Source organism: Podarcis erhardii, assembly GCF_964252035.2.
Source record: "Podarcis erhardii genome assembly, chromosome: 10".
Classification (NCBI taxonomy): domain Eukaryota; kingdom Metazoa; phylum Chordata; class Lepidosauria; order Squamata; family Lacertidae; genus Podarcis; species Podarcis erhardii.
In genome coordinates, this window is record NC_138500.1 from 33,655,556 (window position 1) to 33,674,693 (window position 19,138).

Sequence of the window (19,138 nt, forward strand, 5' to 3'; positions counted from 1 at the left end):
AAAGATGAATGCATTTGCAGACATCCTATTTATCACCCCTGAATCAGACTCTATACATCTGGGTTTAAAGGGCACAGTCTTCCAAGGCAGAGGATGTTGTGCCTTTCATCTTTGTTGTCTCTAATTTTTTACAGATTAAGCACTGCATCCAGGGTAGTGTAGACCCCAGTGCATGACCAAAGTCCCAGTGAAAGCAGTGAAACTTAAATAAGTTGTGATTTGCTTGTCCAATTGGTTTCAGTGGGGCACTTGATTAACTTCAGCTGCATTGAAATGATGCCATTTGGGATATCAGTGTTCTGCTCACACCTGTACAGTGTGGCATGTCCCTCCCCCCCATTTAAATACATATTGCTAGCTCTGGATAAGTTCAGATGGCTGTAGATGCATTTCTGAACTAAATTAAAAATGGAATTTTGAAACGCTTTGAAGCTTTCTCCTCTCTACTTACAATAACATGCCAATGAGATACTTGATTAAAGGAAAGCATGGCTAATTTAGAAATGGTAGTATAAATATGACTTCAGACAGCATATAGATGATCTGTGGGATGCAATGTTCCTTGATGACCTGTTAGAAACCATGGCTGCACTTGCCAAAGCACAGGGTAATGTAATATCTATTAATGCTGAAGGTATCTTGAGTTCAGTGGGGTTTACTCTACTTCCAAGTTGTGTGTATTTAGGATAACAGTCTGTTACGTATGTAAAACACACACACACACGCACGCACACACACACACACCAGGACTAAATCAGGCAAAAGATTGTTAGCTGAAGAAGCTACACCAGTTACTATCCTCCTGAATTTAATTGTGTTGTGTAGTAAGGTATCAACTTTTTGTGAACTTTTAGTATAACCTTTTCCCATATAATAAATCAGGAATACCATAATCATGCCTTGATCAGGAAGACAGAAAAGAACTTTTGGAGAGAGTACAGTTTCCACAAATTATTGCCAAGTGTGCAGGGTGCTAGATAGCGTATTTTTCGCTCTATAAGACGCACCAGACCACAAGACACACCTAGTTTTTGGAGGAGGAAAACAAGAAAAATATATTCTGAATCTCAGAAGCCAGAACAGCAAGAGGGATCGCTGCGCAGTGAAAGCAGCAATCCCTCTTGCTGTTCTGGCTCCTGGGATAGCTGCACAGCCTGCATTCGCTCCATAAGACGCACACACATTTCCCCTTACTTTTTAGGAGGGAAAAAGTGAGTCTTATAGAGCAAAAAATATGGTACTTAAAATGTTTCAAACCTGTGGTGGTGGTAGTGATGATGATGGTGATAAAATAATGGAAATGAGGAATTCAAGGTTGTTGCTTTGTCTCCTCAGCCTGATCTTTGAAAATAGTGCCTTACATAGATATCAACATGAGACTACTATCACCCAATGCTGTATCTTGCTGATAGCCTCTTCCTTGAGAGGTCCGGAGGGTGGCAACATGAGAACGGGCCTTCTCTGCAGTGGCTCCCCATCTATGGAATGCTCTCCCCTGGGAAGTTTGCCTGGTGCCTTCATTATACACCTTTAGGTGCCAGACAAAAGTGTTCTTTTTTAACCAGGCCTTTGGTTGATCTTATTGACATCCAACACCCTTTTAGAATATGGCTTTTTGGGGGGGTGGTTATTGGGTTACTGCTTTTCGTTTGATTTTGTATGTTGTGGTCTTGTTGTGAACCGCCCTGAGACCTCCGGGTATAGGGCAGTTTATAAATTGGATTAACAAGAACAACAACAACAACTTTTTGTAAACCACTTTGAAGTTATTTTGTTTTTAGCAATCGAGCGGTATATACATTTTCTTTTGAAAAACCAGAGTACTTTCATAATGTTTCAGGGTGGTGACCTGAATGAAGGATTCACTTTCACTTTATGCTGCACATTATAAGCTGCAGTATTGCAGACAGTGTTATTCTGAATCTTCGAAAAAGAAATGTAAAAAATTAATGCAGGGATAAACAAAAAGCAGAGGACTGTTGCTGCAGGCTTGTCTATGTCAGTGGTAAATGAACTCTTAAGTAACAAAGATCCCACTTTCATGTCAGCTTTCTTGTAATAAATGAGATTTGAAGAATATGGAAAATTTAATTATAAGAGTCTATAGCTTTCTTTTTGAACTTCCATCCAGAGTTCAGTTGTTGAATGAATTAATCTGCGCACCAAAAATGTGGGGGGAATGATGCCTTCCTGGTTTGTCTTTTTAAAGGTGGGGAAATGGGTGGATTGTGGTGTGGCTGTACATTTTTGGTTCCCTCCTTCCTTCCTTCCTTCCACAAAACCTTTGGCAAACTGCCCAAATACCTGAGTTAAAAGAAAAGACAATTTCCTTACAGGTCACAAATTCATTTTATAGCTGGGTTGAACTTTGGAGAACCTCCAGATTTGGAGCATCTCCAGAAGTCAGCCATTCCAAGGAAAATGTGATCTCTATAACACCTGCCATCACTGTACCTTAGAAATCATCTGCTTTCCTGTTTCATTTGGTTTCATTCCAATATAACCATTACTGGGCCGATACAGGTAGTAGCTGTTGTTTTTAACCACGCATCCCATTTCTATCACTGTGCACAAAAAACCTTAGCAGCATGCGAGCGGCTATCTAACTGCGATTTCTTTGCTAGATTATAGGTAAAGGTACCCCTGACCTTTAAGTCCAGTCGTGGACGACTCTGGGGTTGCGCGCTTATCTCGCTCTATGGGCCAAGGGAGCCGGCGTTTGTCCGCAGACAGCTTCCAGGTCATGTGGCCAGCATGACTAAGCAGCTTCTGGCGAAGCAGAGCAGCGCACGGAAATGCCATTTACCTTCCCGCCAGAGCGGTACCTATTTATCTACTTGCACTTTGTTGTGCTTTTGAACTGCTAGGTGGGCAGGAGCTGGGACTGAGCAATGGGAGCTCACCCTGTCACGGGGATTCGAACCGCCAACCTTCTGATCGGGAAGCCCTAGGCTCTGTGGTTTAGACCACAGTGCCACCCGTGTCCTATTTGCTAGATTATAGAATGGCCTAAACAACCAGCTAACATTAATGGGTGATGATACTTGAACATCAAGAAATCAGGAAACTCTTTCCTTTCTCAGGAAAAACGTGGCTCCTGGGGTGGGTATCCAAGGAACAATCTTGTCACAGCACCATATGGCAGCTGTAGCAAGTTCCTTCATTAATGGTAAAGGTGCTTTGATAAATGCAGAGATATCTTTTGCAGAAACACAGTGAGGGAGGCATGATCACTGAAGAATTGCCTCTTAGCAATTCAGAATTCCACAGGGGCCAGTGAAGCAGAAATGAGAGTATGCAGCAGAATTTGTTTCACTTTTCATTGGTTTCTGAGGTCATCAGATGCCTTCATATGATTGTTGAGGCTCCATAGATTGTACTGTGTGAAGTCATAAGTTCTTATTCCAGATTTCAGTGGTCAGATGCTGTCGTAATAAGATAAGAAGAGCCTATTGGTTCATGCCAGTGGCTTACCTAGTTCAGCATGTTGTTCTCACAGTAGGCAAGCAATCATTTGGTATGTTGCCATTGCTTTAGGAAAAATAAGGAGAAGATGGATGGACAAAGCACTCCCTCCCTCCGCCACATCTGGGGAAAATGGGTGCTAAGCTACACTGACAGGTTCAGGGGCAGACTGTGGTCTTTCAAATTTCAGCGGTGCCCTTTGCCAGGCCAAATTTGGCACCCCTGCCTCTCACCCTCTGTTCTGCTCAATTTCTTACATCATAGCTGTGGCACCCAATGAGGCAGGCTTCAGCTGATCTAGCTACTGTGGCCTGATCCACATCTTTCCAGTGATTTCTTGTTGTAAGGAAGGTGATATAGCAAAGCATTTTTCCAGGTACATTTCTCCCAGTTGGGAAAACACTCCAGAGTAGGGGTGTGGGAGAAATGATCATCACATTGAAAGCAGACAGCTGTGCTAAAACGAGAGAATCTTCAACTATTCAGAAGTGTTCCATGTTTCTGCTACAGATCCATAGTTTGCTTGTCATGTATTTTAATGCTATAAACTACTCTGATGTATCATTTCCAGAGTTGAAATGGTTAGAAATTGATTTAAAAAATAGTGAGATTTGTTGTCCTAGCAATAGTCCCTTCAGAATAGATTTTCAGTAAAGAAACTTGTTTGTGTTGGCCAGCACACTGTATAGATTGGATCCAAATCTCACTCAGCTCCTCAGAGCTAAAGAAAGGATGCTGATTATGGATTCAGAATGAGGGAGCTTTGTGGACTCTGGAGGAAGAGGATCTGGCAATAGAATATGCTCCAGGCTTTTGAGGATTTTGTGAAACATTTTGCTTTTTCTCTGAAGCACCTAGCAGTAGGATCTGTGTTGCACACAGCAGGGAGGGATAGATGAGACATAACTATGGAATAAAAGTTGGTTGGATTCCTGCAGACAATGACGGTGTTATCCCACTTGAATTAATCATCACTCACCTCTAGCCATACTCTTCCACCTGAATAAAAGCCAGTTATTAGCCCCATTATATTAGAATTGGACCACATATAATACTTTAAAGTGTTAAATTATGTTATTTAATCAGAATTTAATCTGAAGCTTTAACGTTCCCCATAATTAAAACAATGCATGTATTTGGGAAGCATACTAAATCAATTATCTCAGTACAGTAGCATTTCATTAGTTTTTCAAAGGATGCGTGTATATTTTCTAGAACTCAACAAAACATTTTGAAGGTTCAGGCAAGTTTTATTTAGCACCAATACTGTATCAAGTCTATAAGACATGGATTATGTGACGAGACTCTGGCCAGGCAAAGCATATTTGTCCCCATGGAAGAAGACAGGTTTATTCAGTACATAACTGAAATACTTTACTGCTAAATTTAATGTGGGATTAAAATGTTTGAAAGGTTGCTGCAGCTATAGAATTTGAAGGATATAATAGGTTAACAGGGTAAGATTTATTTAATATTGATGCTTGTCGACCAAAGTTTGTGGATCTTTTAGTAAGGTGGGGTAGGATTTGTCCTTTCTATTTTTTTCTGTTGGATAAATACACCTTTGGATTTTTTTTTGATCTATTGTACTTTATTCTGTTTGGCTTTAAATGGTTCAGAAGCTGTTTGGTATTTTATATATCTGTAAGTTGCTTAGAGACTTTTTTGATAGAAAGTCATGAATAAATGCAGCAAATAAATAAACCAGTTCTAGAAAATACCATCTTTTTAACCTCTTCATTTCCTGAAATTGTATAGCTACACTCAGCTGCCTTTTCAAAGTGACATTTAATCCCACATTAAATTCTGTAATAAGGTATTTCACTTATGCGCTGTGCAGATCTGTCTCTGCAGTGGAGATGAATATGCTTGCTGCCTTTGAAAAAGTTGTCCTTTTTTTCCCTTTGCCCCAGCCTGAGAAGAAAAATGGTGGTTATCCCATATTATTTTGCACTGAATAAGGTGGATGAAACTGCACTTGAAAATGACATAGTTCTTTTTGCCTATGAGAATAGAAATAGTATGTTCTTGAACTGCTCATATCTCTTCAACGGTACACCAGAAAACAGTAATAAATTACTGTTGGAACTTCCAGCAATAATTTACAGCAAACAACTACTGATCAAGTTGCAAACCATACCCCAGTACGAGCACATAAAGCAGTAGTTCTGGCAGTAAACCAATGATAAAATGCCAATGCAAGTGTACCCCTACATTTGATTCATAGATCATGCTGGTTGACCTATTTCTTGTGACAGATAGCAGATATACCAGAAGGAAAAATACAGTATTAAAGAAGTCATAATATATTCAAGCTCCATAAAGAGTCCCAAACTATAGGTTTAATTCCAGCATAATTTCAAATGCCTTAATAAAAGATCTAACAATTTTTTTTGAGGATCAGTAACCAAACCTTCCAGAGAGCTAGCTGTGTTAGTTGGTTGCTGCAAAAACAGCGGAGTCTCATGGCACCTTAAATTTTTTCTGGCATAAACGATCCTTGAGTAGAGGCCACTTCATCAGACGTGTGAAGTGGCATCCTCTGAACACACGGGAGGGAAAGTATAAAATGTGAGTTTGGGTGGCAATGAAATGCAAAAATCAGAGTCTATGACCAGCACTTATTCATTTGATTAGCTTCCCACTATCAGGCTATGTGTTAAGATCTGTAGAGGAGCCCTCCTGATAGTCCCACCACAGAGCCAAGTGGGGTGTGTGGTTACTCAGGAAAGAGCCTTTATCCATTATTCAGAGCCACCTGAAAACACATCTATGTGCCCAGACTTTTATGGGGATCTGATATTATTCATATCACTATTTTATTTAACAGAATTTAACACAGCTATTTACAGATTGGTGATAAGTAATTGGTGATAAGACTAAATTAGCATTTGTAGTCAGGTAGGAAACTATGATTTTTTTAAAAAAAAAATTTAACAAAATTTATATACTGCTTGATTGTAGGAGAACCTCTAAGCAGTTTACAAGAAATACTAAAATTGTCAATAAACATCTACTGTATGTGTCTGGATTGACTTGTTGAAACAAAGGTGCCGCAAAAGTACGGCTATTTATTTATTTAGTGGATAACTCAGTTTGTTAGAGAATGGTGCTGATAAATGCCAAGGTTGCATGGGACAGCTGCATATTTCTGCATTGTAGGGGGTTGGACAAGATGTTCCTCAGGGTCCCTTCCAACTCTACAATTCTATGATTCTCTTTATTTTGCTATTATCTCTATCCAGACTCATACAAATAGAATCAATCTTTGATTTTAGTTTCAATTCAGCTATTTCATGCCCCCCCTCTCAAATTCATCTATTTGGGAATGGTAGTTTTCAAACTTCTTCCTCCATGCAGATTATATTTTGGATTTGAATATTTTAAAAATAGCAATATTAATATTTTGTTTATCAGGTGGCATTTATGTGTTGCAAGACAAACTATTGAAAGGCAAGAGGACATTCTGTGGTACTCAGTGCCAGTACTCATATCTTGATAAAAGTGCCATGGGTGCTGGCACAAAATGGCTTCAATGGACAGTAAAAAAAAGAGGGGGCAATGCTCTGTACTGGTGAGTTTTATCATACAGAAGCATTGGCCTTCTTGTGAAGATGCTATTAACCTGGTGAATATCAGAGAATTATATTTTAGAGAATAATATTATATCTCTGGGCACTTTCATACTGCCTGTTTATTTAGCATTCATCCTGATTTGTTGGCATGGGGATTAGATGGTGTTGGCTGTTTAATGAGCATTCACACTGGTATATTTGTGGGAAGGCTAAATGAAATTGCATCAAAGAAAGTGTGGTCCCACCTCAAAATAGCAATAGTCTGGAAGTACCCTCAGTTGGGATTACGACAAATTAAATTAGTTATTTAGCTCTTGATTCAAAACCTGAATGTTATCCCCAACTAATGCCTCTCCTTCAATAATCTCATTCTTAGTAGTCATTGTAGCTGGAAAGGCTGCAAATAAAATAATTGGAGTTGTGAAATACTAAAGAACCTGTGTGTGGTTTTGAGCCATGGATATGTTTTTTCATTGATATTTCCAATAGTGCTTCATTAGAATCTCAGTCTGATTCACTTGCTGTAGAAACACTTCTTCCCCTCCATGATATTGCCACTCTTTATCCGATAGTTGATCTCACTCTTGTGATTGCTGATTTGGCTAATTTTGTTAAAGTTCATTTGGGTAGTTGAAATGTCATGGTGATTAAACTCAAGAGCATTTTGCTAGGTGCCAGGTTGAATTGGTTTGAACAATCTTAGCCCCTCTGCTCGAACTGAAGTAGCCTCCTGCTGATGTTACAATAATAGGCAAAATTACAGTGGCTCTAGAATAGCCACTAGATGCCTTGTGAACTAGCCTATGACATTTTTATGTGGGCTGCTTGGATGTATTAAACAACGGTAAATTTAAAAGGAGATGGTTTTTGTAAAGAGTTTTCTTCTCTTCATTTTAATGTATGGAAAAGATAATGGGAGTAGTATTGTTAAAATTTAATTTTAATTCAGGGAGATTTCAATGTTGGGAAGGAAATAATCTAAATAATGCTTGCCAACATGTATATGATGTGGATGCAATGCAGATAAAGCAACAGGCAGAAACTCGTGAAATCAACCGGACTAAAACACACTGCCAAACTCCTGTTACAATTTATTTCAGTGAGATTTAACTTTCTCTGGATTTCATATGTATGTATGTATGTATGTATGTATGCATATACATACGGATAGTGTTTATGACCCATACTTTATCCACACCTGCTTTTTCTCCAATCTCTGCTGCTTCAGCCCCCTGCCAGGTCACTGACCCACTTTTGAAAAATGTTGTTGGAGTTTATAATTGGTTTGTCAATTTGGTGGCAGTGTTGGTGGTGTGCCTGCTGAAGCAGAAACTGATGAAAAGTCATGGTGTGCATGCATATCCATCTTGGAAGTTATATGTATATTAAATTCTCTCTTCCCTTCCGCCACACCTTGCAAAGCATTAAGACTTCTGCTAGTGAGAGCCATCTAGGTTTACTCCAGATGGAAACTGAAAACTCTGCTCTGGAAAATAACTGCTCCCTGATCTCAGCTTCCCAAACTCTTTACTGTCTAATAATTACAAATCTTCACAGTAAAAATGCTTGCTACAGTGGAGATTACAAAAACTTGTAATATACCTCTTCAATCCCACCTACATAACCCTGTTTTCTCATTTATTTAGATGCAACCCCTTCCAAGTATTTATTGGTAGTCAAAACACATAAACCCTGCTCATTTATCCCCCTCCAGTGGCTATTGCGTATTTTGTGGCATATACGGTTGTCATATTTTGAAAAGCAAAAAAGAGGACACATTTACATACCCATGAAAAAGAGGACATGTCCTGGAAAAAGAGGACATATGGCAACCCAACTTTCAGCTCTGGTATTTCTGTAGTAGTTTCATTTTAAATTACAGAAAACAACAACAACAACAATGATGATGTTATTATTTATACTATACCCATCTGGCAAAATATAAAAAATAATAAAATCAAAAATATTGATTTAGTGACAAGTGCTTATTTCCCCCTTAAAGAATTCTGGACATTGTAGTTTCAGGGTTGCCAGAGTTGTAACTCTACAAGGGGTAAACTACAGTGCTCAGAACTGAGGTGAACAAATGTGTTTTGAATGTGCTTTAAGGGCATAGTGCGTACACAGCTTAAGCCAACAATGGGCTGGACTAATGTCTTACGTTGGTAATAAACTGGATGAGAGCCAAGGGCTCCATCAGTCACCCACTACTTGATTTAGCCTTTTACCACAAACAATATTTTTGAAACGGTTGCAATGCTTTGCTAAACTGTAACCAGAGCTCCTTGTGGAAAACTTTGAAAATCACTTTCACCACCCCCTCCAAGTTTCTGTGGCCTGGGATATTTTATCTCTATGTTTAATAGGAAAATGGGGGACAGAGGTGGCCTGGTTCTCAAAAGTTCTCCTTGGATTGGCACAGGATTTTCCTGGGTCAGAAATGTGTTGCTCCATCTATCCTACAAAAGTCACCCACCCAGCACACTGCCTTCTTTCTTTTTCCCTGTTTTAATTTTGCAGTGAAGCTGAACTGGCAGCAGTAGTAATAGAACAGCCACTTTAACAGATGGTCAGGGATGATGGGAATCTTGGAATCCTGAGTTGGAGCAGGCTGGTCTAGATTGTATATGGTTAATGGGAATGGGGAATGGGGGACAGAGCAATGGTCACTAACAGTTTACTCTGTAGGAAAGCTGTTGGACTAAATTGCTTTCCCTCCTTTGAATTCTGATTGTAGGATTTAAAGAAAACCAACCAACAATCTGTGAGCATCTTATGCCTCTCTCATGTTGTATTTTGCTGTATTACACATGCATAATTATAGGTACAGCCATGCACCTAAATGCAAAGCAACAAGAGCATGGTTCCCTCTTCCCTATGCTGTCCACATATCCTGCCATTTCCTTCTTTTAACACCTGCGCCTTCTTTTCTCCTCTTACAGGATGAATCGTCCATGTTCTTCCAGTTTGGTCCATCAATAGAACAGCAAGCTTCTGTCATGCTCAACATCATGGAAGAATATGACTGGTACATCTTCTCCATTGTCACTACCTACTTTCCTGGCTACCAGGACTTTGTCAACAAGGTCCGTAGCACTATTGAGAACAGCTTTGTGGGCTGGGAGCTAGAAGAGGTGCTCTTGCTGGATATGTCTCTGGATGACGGAGACTCAAAGATCCAGAATCAGCTCAAGAAACTCCAGAGTCCTGTCATCCTCCTTTACTGTACTAAGGAAGAAGCCACCTATATCTTTGAGGTGGCTAACTCTGTGGGTCTGACTGGGTACGATTACACATGGATTGTACCCAGCTTGGTGGCTGGAGATACAGACACAGTCCCCTCTGAATTCCCCACTGGACTTATCTCTGTGTCATATGATGAATGGGACTATGGCCTTCGCGACAGGGTGAAAGACGGAATAGCCATAATAACCACGGCTGCTTCTGACATGCTGTCTGAGCACAGCTTCATTCCTGAGCCCAAGAGCAGTTGCTACAACACACAGGACAAGAGGATCTACCAATCAAACATGTTAAATAGGTAAGGGAAATCAGCATAATGGGTTGTCAGTAGCTGGCATGTTCTAACCATCACAATGGATATGTGTCTTATTGAAGGCTTTAGGAAGAAAACTTCCAGCTGGATCTGATTTCTGGGGTAAACAGGTAATCTGTCATGGTCCTTTCTTTCTTGTACAGTGTTCATTCATGTTACTCAAGAGTAGTTTGGAAATTAATTCAGAATGAGGAACTGGTCGATTATAAACTCATTGGTTGTGTGGCAGTCAACAGAAAATAGAAGCAGAGTAACAGCTTCATATTAACAGTGTTTGTACACATACTTAAGGATGAAAGCTATTTTTGTTAATTTATATGTGAGCGCTTTCTGCAAGTGAGCTGATCTTCAACGTTGTAAAGTACAGTACATTATTAAGATTTATCAAAGCGAAAGCTGTACGTGCTATATAAAGAGAGATGGGTTTTAGACTGGCTTGGCAGGTCAGTAGCAGAAGGACCAAGAATACGAGTGGCAAGAAAGAAATGTCTTAGGGCAAGAGTGGCAAAGGACGTGAGGACACTCATGGGTTAAATGTACTAGGAACTGGGTTATTTATTTATTCATTCATTTAATATATTTATACTCTGCCTTTCTCACATGTTGGGATTCAAGGTGACTTATGACATTTAAAAACAACATTAGAAAATAAAAAGTAATAAAAACAATCTAGCTAAAAACAGTAATTAAAATATCGCAAACACACTTTAAACCAGCAATGATATTATAATAAAGGGAGATAGGGGACATTTGGGAAGTTTTCTGATCCGTATTGGGTGGTGTGATGGGACTGTTCCGCTCCCCTGACCTCCCTCTGACTGAGTCAATATTGCATACCAAGAGAGAGTGGGGAAGGCACAAGGCAGTGACTAGGTCAGGGTGGTGCAAACACAACACCAGGAGCACTGGATTGGCTCCACTGGTGTATCTGCCTTTCCCTGGCCTCACCGCTGCCTCATCCCTCACAACCTCCATCCTACTATGCAGCAGCGACTAAGCTGGAGGGAGGATTAGTCCCACCATGCTGTCCACTACTATTTCTACTCCTGAAGCATAAAGCAGCCTCCCCCATGCTTGGATGGACAACACACTTGCACCAAATGTGGCCCAAAGGGAAGGACAGGACATCCTGCAATAAGAAGCACAGCCGTCTGCTTCTTGCAATATGAGCTCAGCGACTGGCTGTGTTGTTCTCTGGGTGCCTTCTCTAGACAGCGTAAGGGCTGAATGGAAAGGGTGGCAAGGACATGGCAGCAGAAATCTTCACTACAGTTCTGGCTTGCCACAGCCAGCCCTTAATGGATATCTTTGCCAGGAAGGACTCAGTTAACTTTAAAGACCAGGATAGGAGGAGATGATTTCAAATTACGGACCTGAACAATTTGGCCCCACTGATTGTGTGCCTTTAAATGTTGTAGCAGCTCTGTGGTATAAACCCACAAGAAGGAATCTCCCACTGACAGTCTTGTAGGGTTCCAGGTTCTTATTGATTTCAGCAGCATGTACCTCAGTATAAATGTGTCAAAAGTTGTGACCTTAAAAGGTTAAGCTAGGAATGAAGCCTGTGTCTTACCTGCCTATAAAATCATTACAATTTTGTTGTTGTTGTTGTTGCTGCTGCTACTGTGATGGTTTCAGCTATCAGGGAATGACATATTGGTACTGTTGTGCAGCAAGGACAGACTTGTTAAACTAAGGTTTAAATGCCAGTCGATAATATATTTACAATTGCTTGCTTTGATCCAGAACCCTTTTTGCACAGGGGACTTCTGTTTTGTTCTGTTCTGTTCTGAGAGAGGGGCAGACTTTGGTCTTTCAAATTTCAGCAGTGCCCTGTGCAAGGCCAAAATTTGGCGTGTCCTGCCTCTCACTTTTTTGCTCAGCTTAATTCACTACTCATTAAAAATGCAGATATAAGTGAAAATGGCATACCAAAATATATTTTATTGGATAAAATGCTCTGAAAAAATGTATATATTAGGATAAATTCATACCAAAATGCTGATGAATTTCCATGAGTATTATTATTTTTTAATTTGCAAACTGATGCAGAAATGTGGAAAACTGAGTTTAAGATTGGAAATACAAGAAACTGGAGGAAACCGAAATTGATATATTCATTCCAATCTTATTTTCATGTTGTGCTGTGTACAGCCTCCCAGAGGGAAGCTCGCAGATGCTTTCCCCTTCTTTGCCACACTGAACTAAGGTTGCTTAACATGCCATCCAAACCACGGTTCATAGTTTAGCTCTAACCAGACTAACCACAAGCCATAGCCAAGCTTTGTTGTTTATGATTCATGGCTAGTCTGGCTAAACCACGAATCTGGGTTTGAACAAAGTGTAAAGCCAAACTCGGGCTTAGCTTGGCACATCACAGCAGCACCTCACAATTGTCACCTCAGACAGTTTTTCATTTTTCAGTGTTATGGGGGAGAATGGGGAAGATATGGGCTTGTTGCTTTTACTGGCAGCCGTGCATAAAGCAAAACTTCTTGTCTTGGCCTGAGGGAGAGGAAGAGATCCAGAGCTGACAATGCAAAGAGATTGCAGTCAGCGGTATAAAGCCTTCAGTGAACCTATGTGAATCTATGTGTGAGATTGTGTCTTCTCTGCAGATGAGCTATCACAGTTGAGAATGGAACATATAAGCAGGAGGTCTTGCAGTTCTAAATGAAAAAGCTAGCGGCAAGGTATCGCTCTGAGGGACCCGTATTCTTGGAAGCTGTTTCTCCTATCCAGTTTTGTTAATATTGGAGGCACACTGCAAAACTTCTTCAAGGGTGTGGGGGAGGAACAGAGCTAAGTTATGCTTTTGGGATTGGTAGACTAAATGCCTGCTGCAGGGGATGGGAGCCCTGATTTTTCAGTTATTGCAGCAGAAATGCCATCAGTTCAAAACTTTAGAAGCAAGAGGGAACTTCTGAATTCATACACATGGCACTTTACATGGTCTCTAATTGGAGGATTATGTTTGGTATCACTCAGCTAGAGAACATGCAACATTTCTGATTATTCCATCCTCAGTGTTCCATAACAGCAACCTTGACTACAGCATCCTTTAGAGCAGTTGCACAAGGCAGAAGTCAAAAAGTTTAGCTGTAAGGATTTGGTATACTGCATTTTATTAGTCATTGTAATACACATACACTTCAGCAGGCTCCAGAACTCCTTAGAATTTTCAATATATATGTTGGTGTGACTTGCCTCCTAGCCCACATACATAAATCTGAATCGTGGCCTGTGATGAGGCAAAACTTGATAGAATTATTGGATGCCTCATGTCTCTTAGGGCTTACCTTAAGTTAGAATTCTTAAGTTAGAATTCTACCCCTGATATTCAAAGTTGGTCAAAGAAGGATGACTCCATAGAAATGAAATGTAACAGTTTCCTATTTGGTATGCAGAATCCGGATGAAATCAGGGGAACTTTAAACAATTTGTTAATATGTGATGAATAATTGGCCATGACAGCAGAATAATAAAGTAAAAAATGGCAAAATCTCTGTTACTTAAGTAACTAACTGCTGGTAATTTTATCATGTCAAGGTCCTGTAAAAGAATTAGATTAATGAAAGAACATGCCTGCCTATTTTCCATTTTATTAATTGACGTTCCTCCCTTCCCCCACAAATGTTCTTACTATATTCCAAGTGATAAAAATAGAAACGGCCATGCTGCCATGGTTCCCCACACAACTTTAGAGTCTCTTTCCATTTTCTTTGATGCAATTTCACATAAAAATCTGGTTTGACAAAAGACCAGCCCAGTGCGTCCCCTAGTGGTTATGTCCTGAGGGGAAACCTTGACAATAATCATGGTCATTAGGAGATCATTGCAAACAGCAGAAGTGTTAACTTGTAGCTTCCAGCCTGAACATCAATTCAATTAATAACCTAAAAAAATATCTTGCAGATTCACAGTTTGACTAAACTGTTTGTTTCATTTTTCTAAGGCCTAAGCTGCCAAGCAGTCGCAATATTCCACTTCATAAGGGAAGTAGCAATTTATAAGGAAATGTTTCCTCCCTTATAGCCCACATTCAACAATGTGCTTAAATAAATGCTTAGATTTTTTCTTTTAAAAAACTGCATTCATTTTGATATAGGAATTAGTGACCCCAGGTGTATATTTCTATTGTTTTAATAATGTTTTAATATTTCACTTTAATTGCATTTTACCTTTTAGAATGTATTAGGCTTGATTTTTGTGTGTTCTGCACTTGCAAGTTCCCCCCTCCTACGCTGCATGCCATCTCTCCCTATCCATCCCTGAAAGTGGTACAAACGGCAGGATGTTTTAGCACCAGAGTGTAAATCAGCTATCCTTGAAACTATCTGAGACTCAGGAAGAGGGTTTTATGATGCTGTGCCCTCATTGAAGGCTAGGTTGCCAGGGTAACGCCGGAAATCCAAGACCTAAAATGGTCAAATGGACTGGGCACATCGGGGCCGCTCCAAAGTGATGTGGGGGTGAAGATACCAGTATGGAGCCATGTGTGCTTTTCTTCTCATGACCTCTAACCTTCCCTGATGTATGTAAAGATGTTTTATAACACTTTGTTTGCTGTGTTTGAACTACTATATAAGCTTTTGTTCTGAAGTGCCTCGGGGCAGACCTTCTCAACTGGCATGTTGAGTTGAGTGAGCTCTGACCTATTGCAATAGCTGTAATAAACACTGGGTCCCTAAATCTGGATGCTGGACCTGAAAATAGTTTCCTTGGTTCTGTTGTTTATTCTAAAGGTGGTTGTTCCTCACCTGGGTTATGAACAAGGTGGTGTAGAGGTGAATTCTTATCACCTTTTTTATCTGAATGGAAGCGTGCAGCTGCTTGAAGTTGGTGCTGCAAAGATATTGTAAAGCTCATTCCATGGACTTTCGATGGCTACATATGAATATTTTATTACACATTCTACCACAGATTTTATCACTCATCCATAACCAATTTGTGGTATAATCCTCCTTACCACCTGTTAGCTTGGTCATCTGTATGGACCCTCTTTACTTTAAGAATAAAACTGAAGTCACTCCCTAAGAGTGACAAAAAGGACTTAGTTTGAATGTTCAATTAGTGGTGTTGTAGCTGCCAAAAATGAGGAAAGCTCTTTCTGTAATGCAGGACCCAGAAGGTTGCGGTGTTTTTCTATCAGTGTTAACTGCCCCGTGGCTTCTTGTGATTTCAGATATTTTTGCTAGCCTGGGTAAAATGGGTGCAATCTCCACGCAGCCTTCTGGACACCACATCACGCAATCAGCTTTCCACATGGAGCACTGCACACATATTTCTGATTTTCCGTAATCTTTATGTGAAAGAATAGGCTATTGCCTGCTCACATGACTATAAAGCAGTTTTTTCAGGGTTGTAAGAGATTGTCCTGATATAGCAATACTTAAAACATACAAACCAGGAATTTCAAGCCGTACAGACCTTTTCAACTCTGTTGGGTCATCCACACACAACGGACAATATCATACCTTCCATTTCATTTTACATAACATTTCACAGATAACAACTGTCATTTTTTGTAGCTGTAATGCCTTTGTTCTTACCAGTGGCGCAGCTAGGCAAATTTAGTTCTCAAAAGTAATAGTCTTATGGGGGTGCAGGACCCCTGTGTATTGCTTCTTTTCTCCCCCATCATTTCATGCTTTACCACTATTTCTGTAGTCCTGATACTTTAGAGCAAAATAAGTTTTCCAGCCCTATTTTTTTTAAAAAAAGAAGTGCTCTGAGCATGTGCAGTTTCATAAAATTCACTTAAATCATGGTGCTGTCACTACCAAAGGGGAAAACCAAAGGTGCCGGGCAAAAATGTTCCTCTTCAACCAGACCTTTGGCTGACTAACACCCTATTATACTTTTAAATGTGTTTTGGGGGGTATTATTTCATTTTGGTTTTGTTCCTGTTTTTATTTTGTATTTTTTCTCCTCTCACCATTGGAATGAGAGGAAGAAACGTGCTTTTTTCAGGTATTGGCTGCAAGAGGGACTTCTCTCTTGTACATCAATGCCTGTAAAACGTAGGCTTCTTTCTGTGCTGTTCCTACCTCTTGCCTGCCATGGGGAGGGGAGAAATAAATACTTTGATAGCCCTATCCTGGCTGCTTCCAGAAATGCTCAGCACAGGGATTGTATGAGCCCCATGCAAGGGATTTTGACAGATGGGCAGGGCAACCCAACTATCATGTGATATCATAGTGACATTGTGTGATTGACAGGTGGGTGTCCTTTGCCCTTTGTCAAATTTGGCCTGTGAGGCCAATCCTGAGATGGGTCTGGTCCATGAAGCCAAAATGGTTCCCCACTGAGGAAATAGAAGGATTTTTCAAACACCTTCATCTGCCCCAGCTGCAACAAAAGATGCCTCTGTCTCTACAGCCACAGCAGGTGCAAGCTCTCCCCAACAGTTTGACTTCACCCCCAATGTATGCCAGCCTTCAAACAGAACAGTGTCCTCTGTAAAGTAGGACACATAGCTATCCATTCACTATGAAGCTCATAATAGATTGGACCTGATTGTGTTTATTATATCTATAGTGAGCGTTACCAACTGGGACAGGAAGTTATGGGGAGCTGGAAGTGAAAAATAGGTGATGAACAAGATGCAATAACTTTGCACAGTTTTATCCAACAGACATCCTGTTGAATTTAGTGGCAGAACTCCCCTTATTTTTTTTACAGGTTTTTCCCCCCTTCCTTCCCCATTATCAGAATTTAGATCCAGGAATCCAGCTGCATGAATAGGGGCAAAAGGTTTTTGTAAGCTAGACCTATTTCTGTCAGTTTGTTTTCAGATAGCGCAGAACTTTCTCAACAACTTTTGCTTCACTCTGCAGCTTTGCAGCTTCTCATGCTCTTATTCAGCCAGAGGCAAATGTTTTGAAAAATCTGAACAAAAACAGTTCATCCAATTTTGAGTTATGACAGTGTGAAATAAATGCATTAGTTCTGCTCTCAAATAATTGTTCAGTTGTGAGATTTTTTTGGGGTGAATAATTAATTCAAATCGCCTAAGTTTTAAGCATTCAAACTCAGAGTGTATAGAATATTTAGTGAAGAATGCCTTCCTTGAGAGGCTTGGAAAAATGGTTTTGAAATAAATGTATTAACTTTTGCAGATAACACACCTTGCCTTAACACGATGGCTTTGGACCCCGCTCCCTTTTTGCATTGTATATCCTGCATATGTCATTTGTCTAAAAATTTGGGTGAACGTCGCTTCCTAATTCTGAGACATTATTTATCATCTGTAAAACAAATATGACTTTGAAAAATTAACACTATGGAGAGAAAATCTATTAAACTGTCTATTTCACCCTCTTCTCCTGCATCATTTATCTAGTAAAATATTGAATTGTACAGCATATTCAGACATGAATTATGATTTTCCTTTGTATGTTGGAACACATTTAAAAGCCATACATTGTTTTAATCAGCTGAGTAAAGACCATCATCTGAGAGATGCTCTAAAAGAGGATATAATGAATAGTATGCAATAAGCAAAGCTTTTTAATGGATAGATGAAGTCTCTTGGAAGAGAGAGCCAGCTCAGTTGGGAGGCTTCTCATTGGTGGAATGGACAGGCCGTCTCAGATTGGAAGTGAATTTTTACTCTAATAGTATCTTAGATTAGAATCATTAAAAATATCTATATGGAAACAATTATATGGAAATGAATCAATTAGTTTCAATTTGCAATTATAATGTAATATATTGTTAAATTTCTTATTAACTAGGATGAATTTGTTTTTCTATTCTCTTCCTCCTATTTTTAGCAACACTGCCCCTATTACTCCTCACGCTTCTTCCTCTGAAGCAGGAATATTGCCATTTATATTGTTAACTTTGCATCGTTCATGTTCCCTATTGTTTATTTGTAATGAGCCGAAGTTATAGCATTTTGTATTTTGAAAGCATGACAGTAGAAATAACTGCTGAAATGCAAGCAACTCTGGTGTGAAGTATTGGGTCTGGGTTCCACAGGGATGTGTTTGCAGCATGTAAGTGCCAGAAATCAGCTTGGTTCTTAACAAATTATTCTCTTTAGGGTCTTTTAAAATTACTATTACAGTGGTGCCTTGGGTTAAGTACTTAATTCGTTCCAGAGGGCTGTTCTTAACCTGAAACTGTTCTTAACCTGAAGCACCACTTTAGCTAATGGGGCCTCCTGCTGCTGCTGCGCCGCCACAGCACGATTTCTGTTCTCATCCTGAAGCAAAGTTCTTAACCTGAAGCACTATTTCTGGGTTAGCGGAGTCTGTAACCTGAAGTGTATGTAACCTGGAGCGCATGTAACCCAAGGTACCACTGTACACAGGTTTTCATCTCTTCCACCAAAGCATCCAGGGTATGGCATACAGAGGGCTTTTAGGAAGGTGGAGTGGGGCAGGAGAGCTATGGGCAGCTGCCCAAGGATGCCAGGTTTTGATGCTGGCCCTGGGGGTCTACATCAGGAGTCTTCAGACCTTTCTTTGTGCTTAGTGAGGTTGATTACAGATATCTCACCAAGGAGCGGGTGCAGTTTGGGGAACTTGGTTGC

General features: G+C 40.0%; 1 protein-coding gene across 13 annotated transcripts in view; it reads left to right on the forward strand.

The window, feature by feature from the left end:
* The window catches only part of GRIN2B (glutamate ionotropic receptor NMDA type subunit 2B), a 298,063-nt gene that overhangs the window by 150,168 nt on the left and 128,757 nt on the right, over positions 1-19,138 (forward strand). For all 13 annotated transcript variants that reach the window (XM_081879276.1, XM_081879287.1, XM_081879286.1 and 10 more), the window contains one exon: positions 9,983-10,581. In XM_081879276.1, coding sequence (XP_081735402.1) covers positions 9,983-10,581 — 599 coding nt within the window. The remainder of the gene's footprint in view (positions 1-9,982; positions 10,582-19,138) is intronic.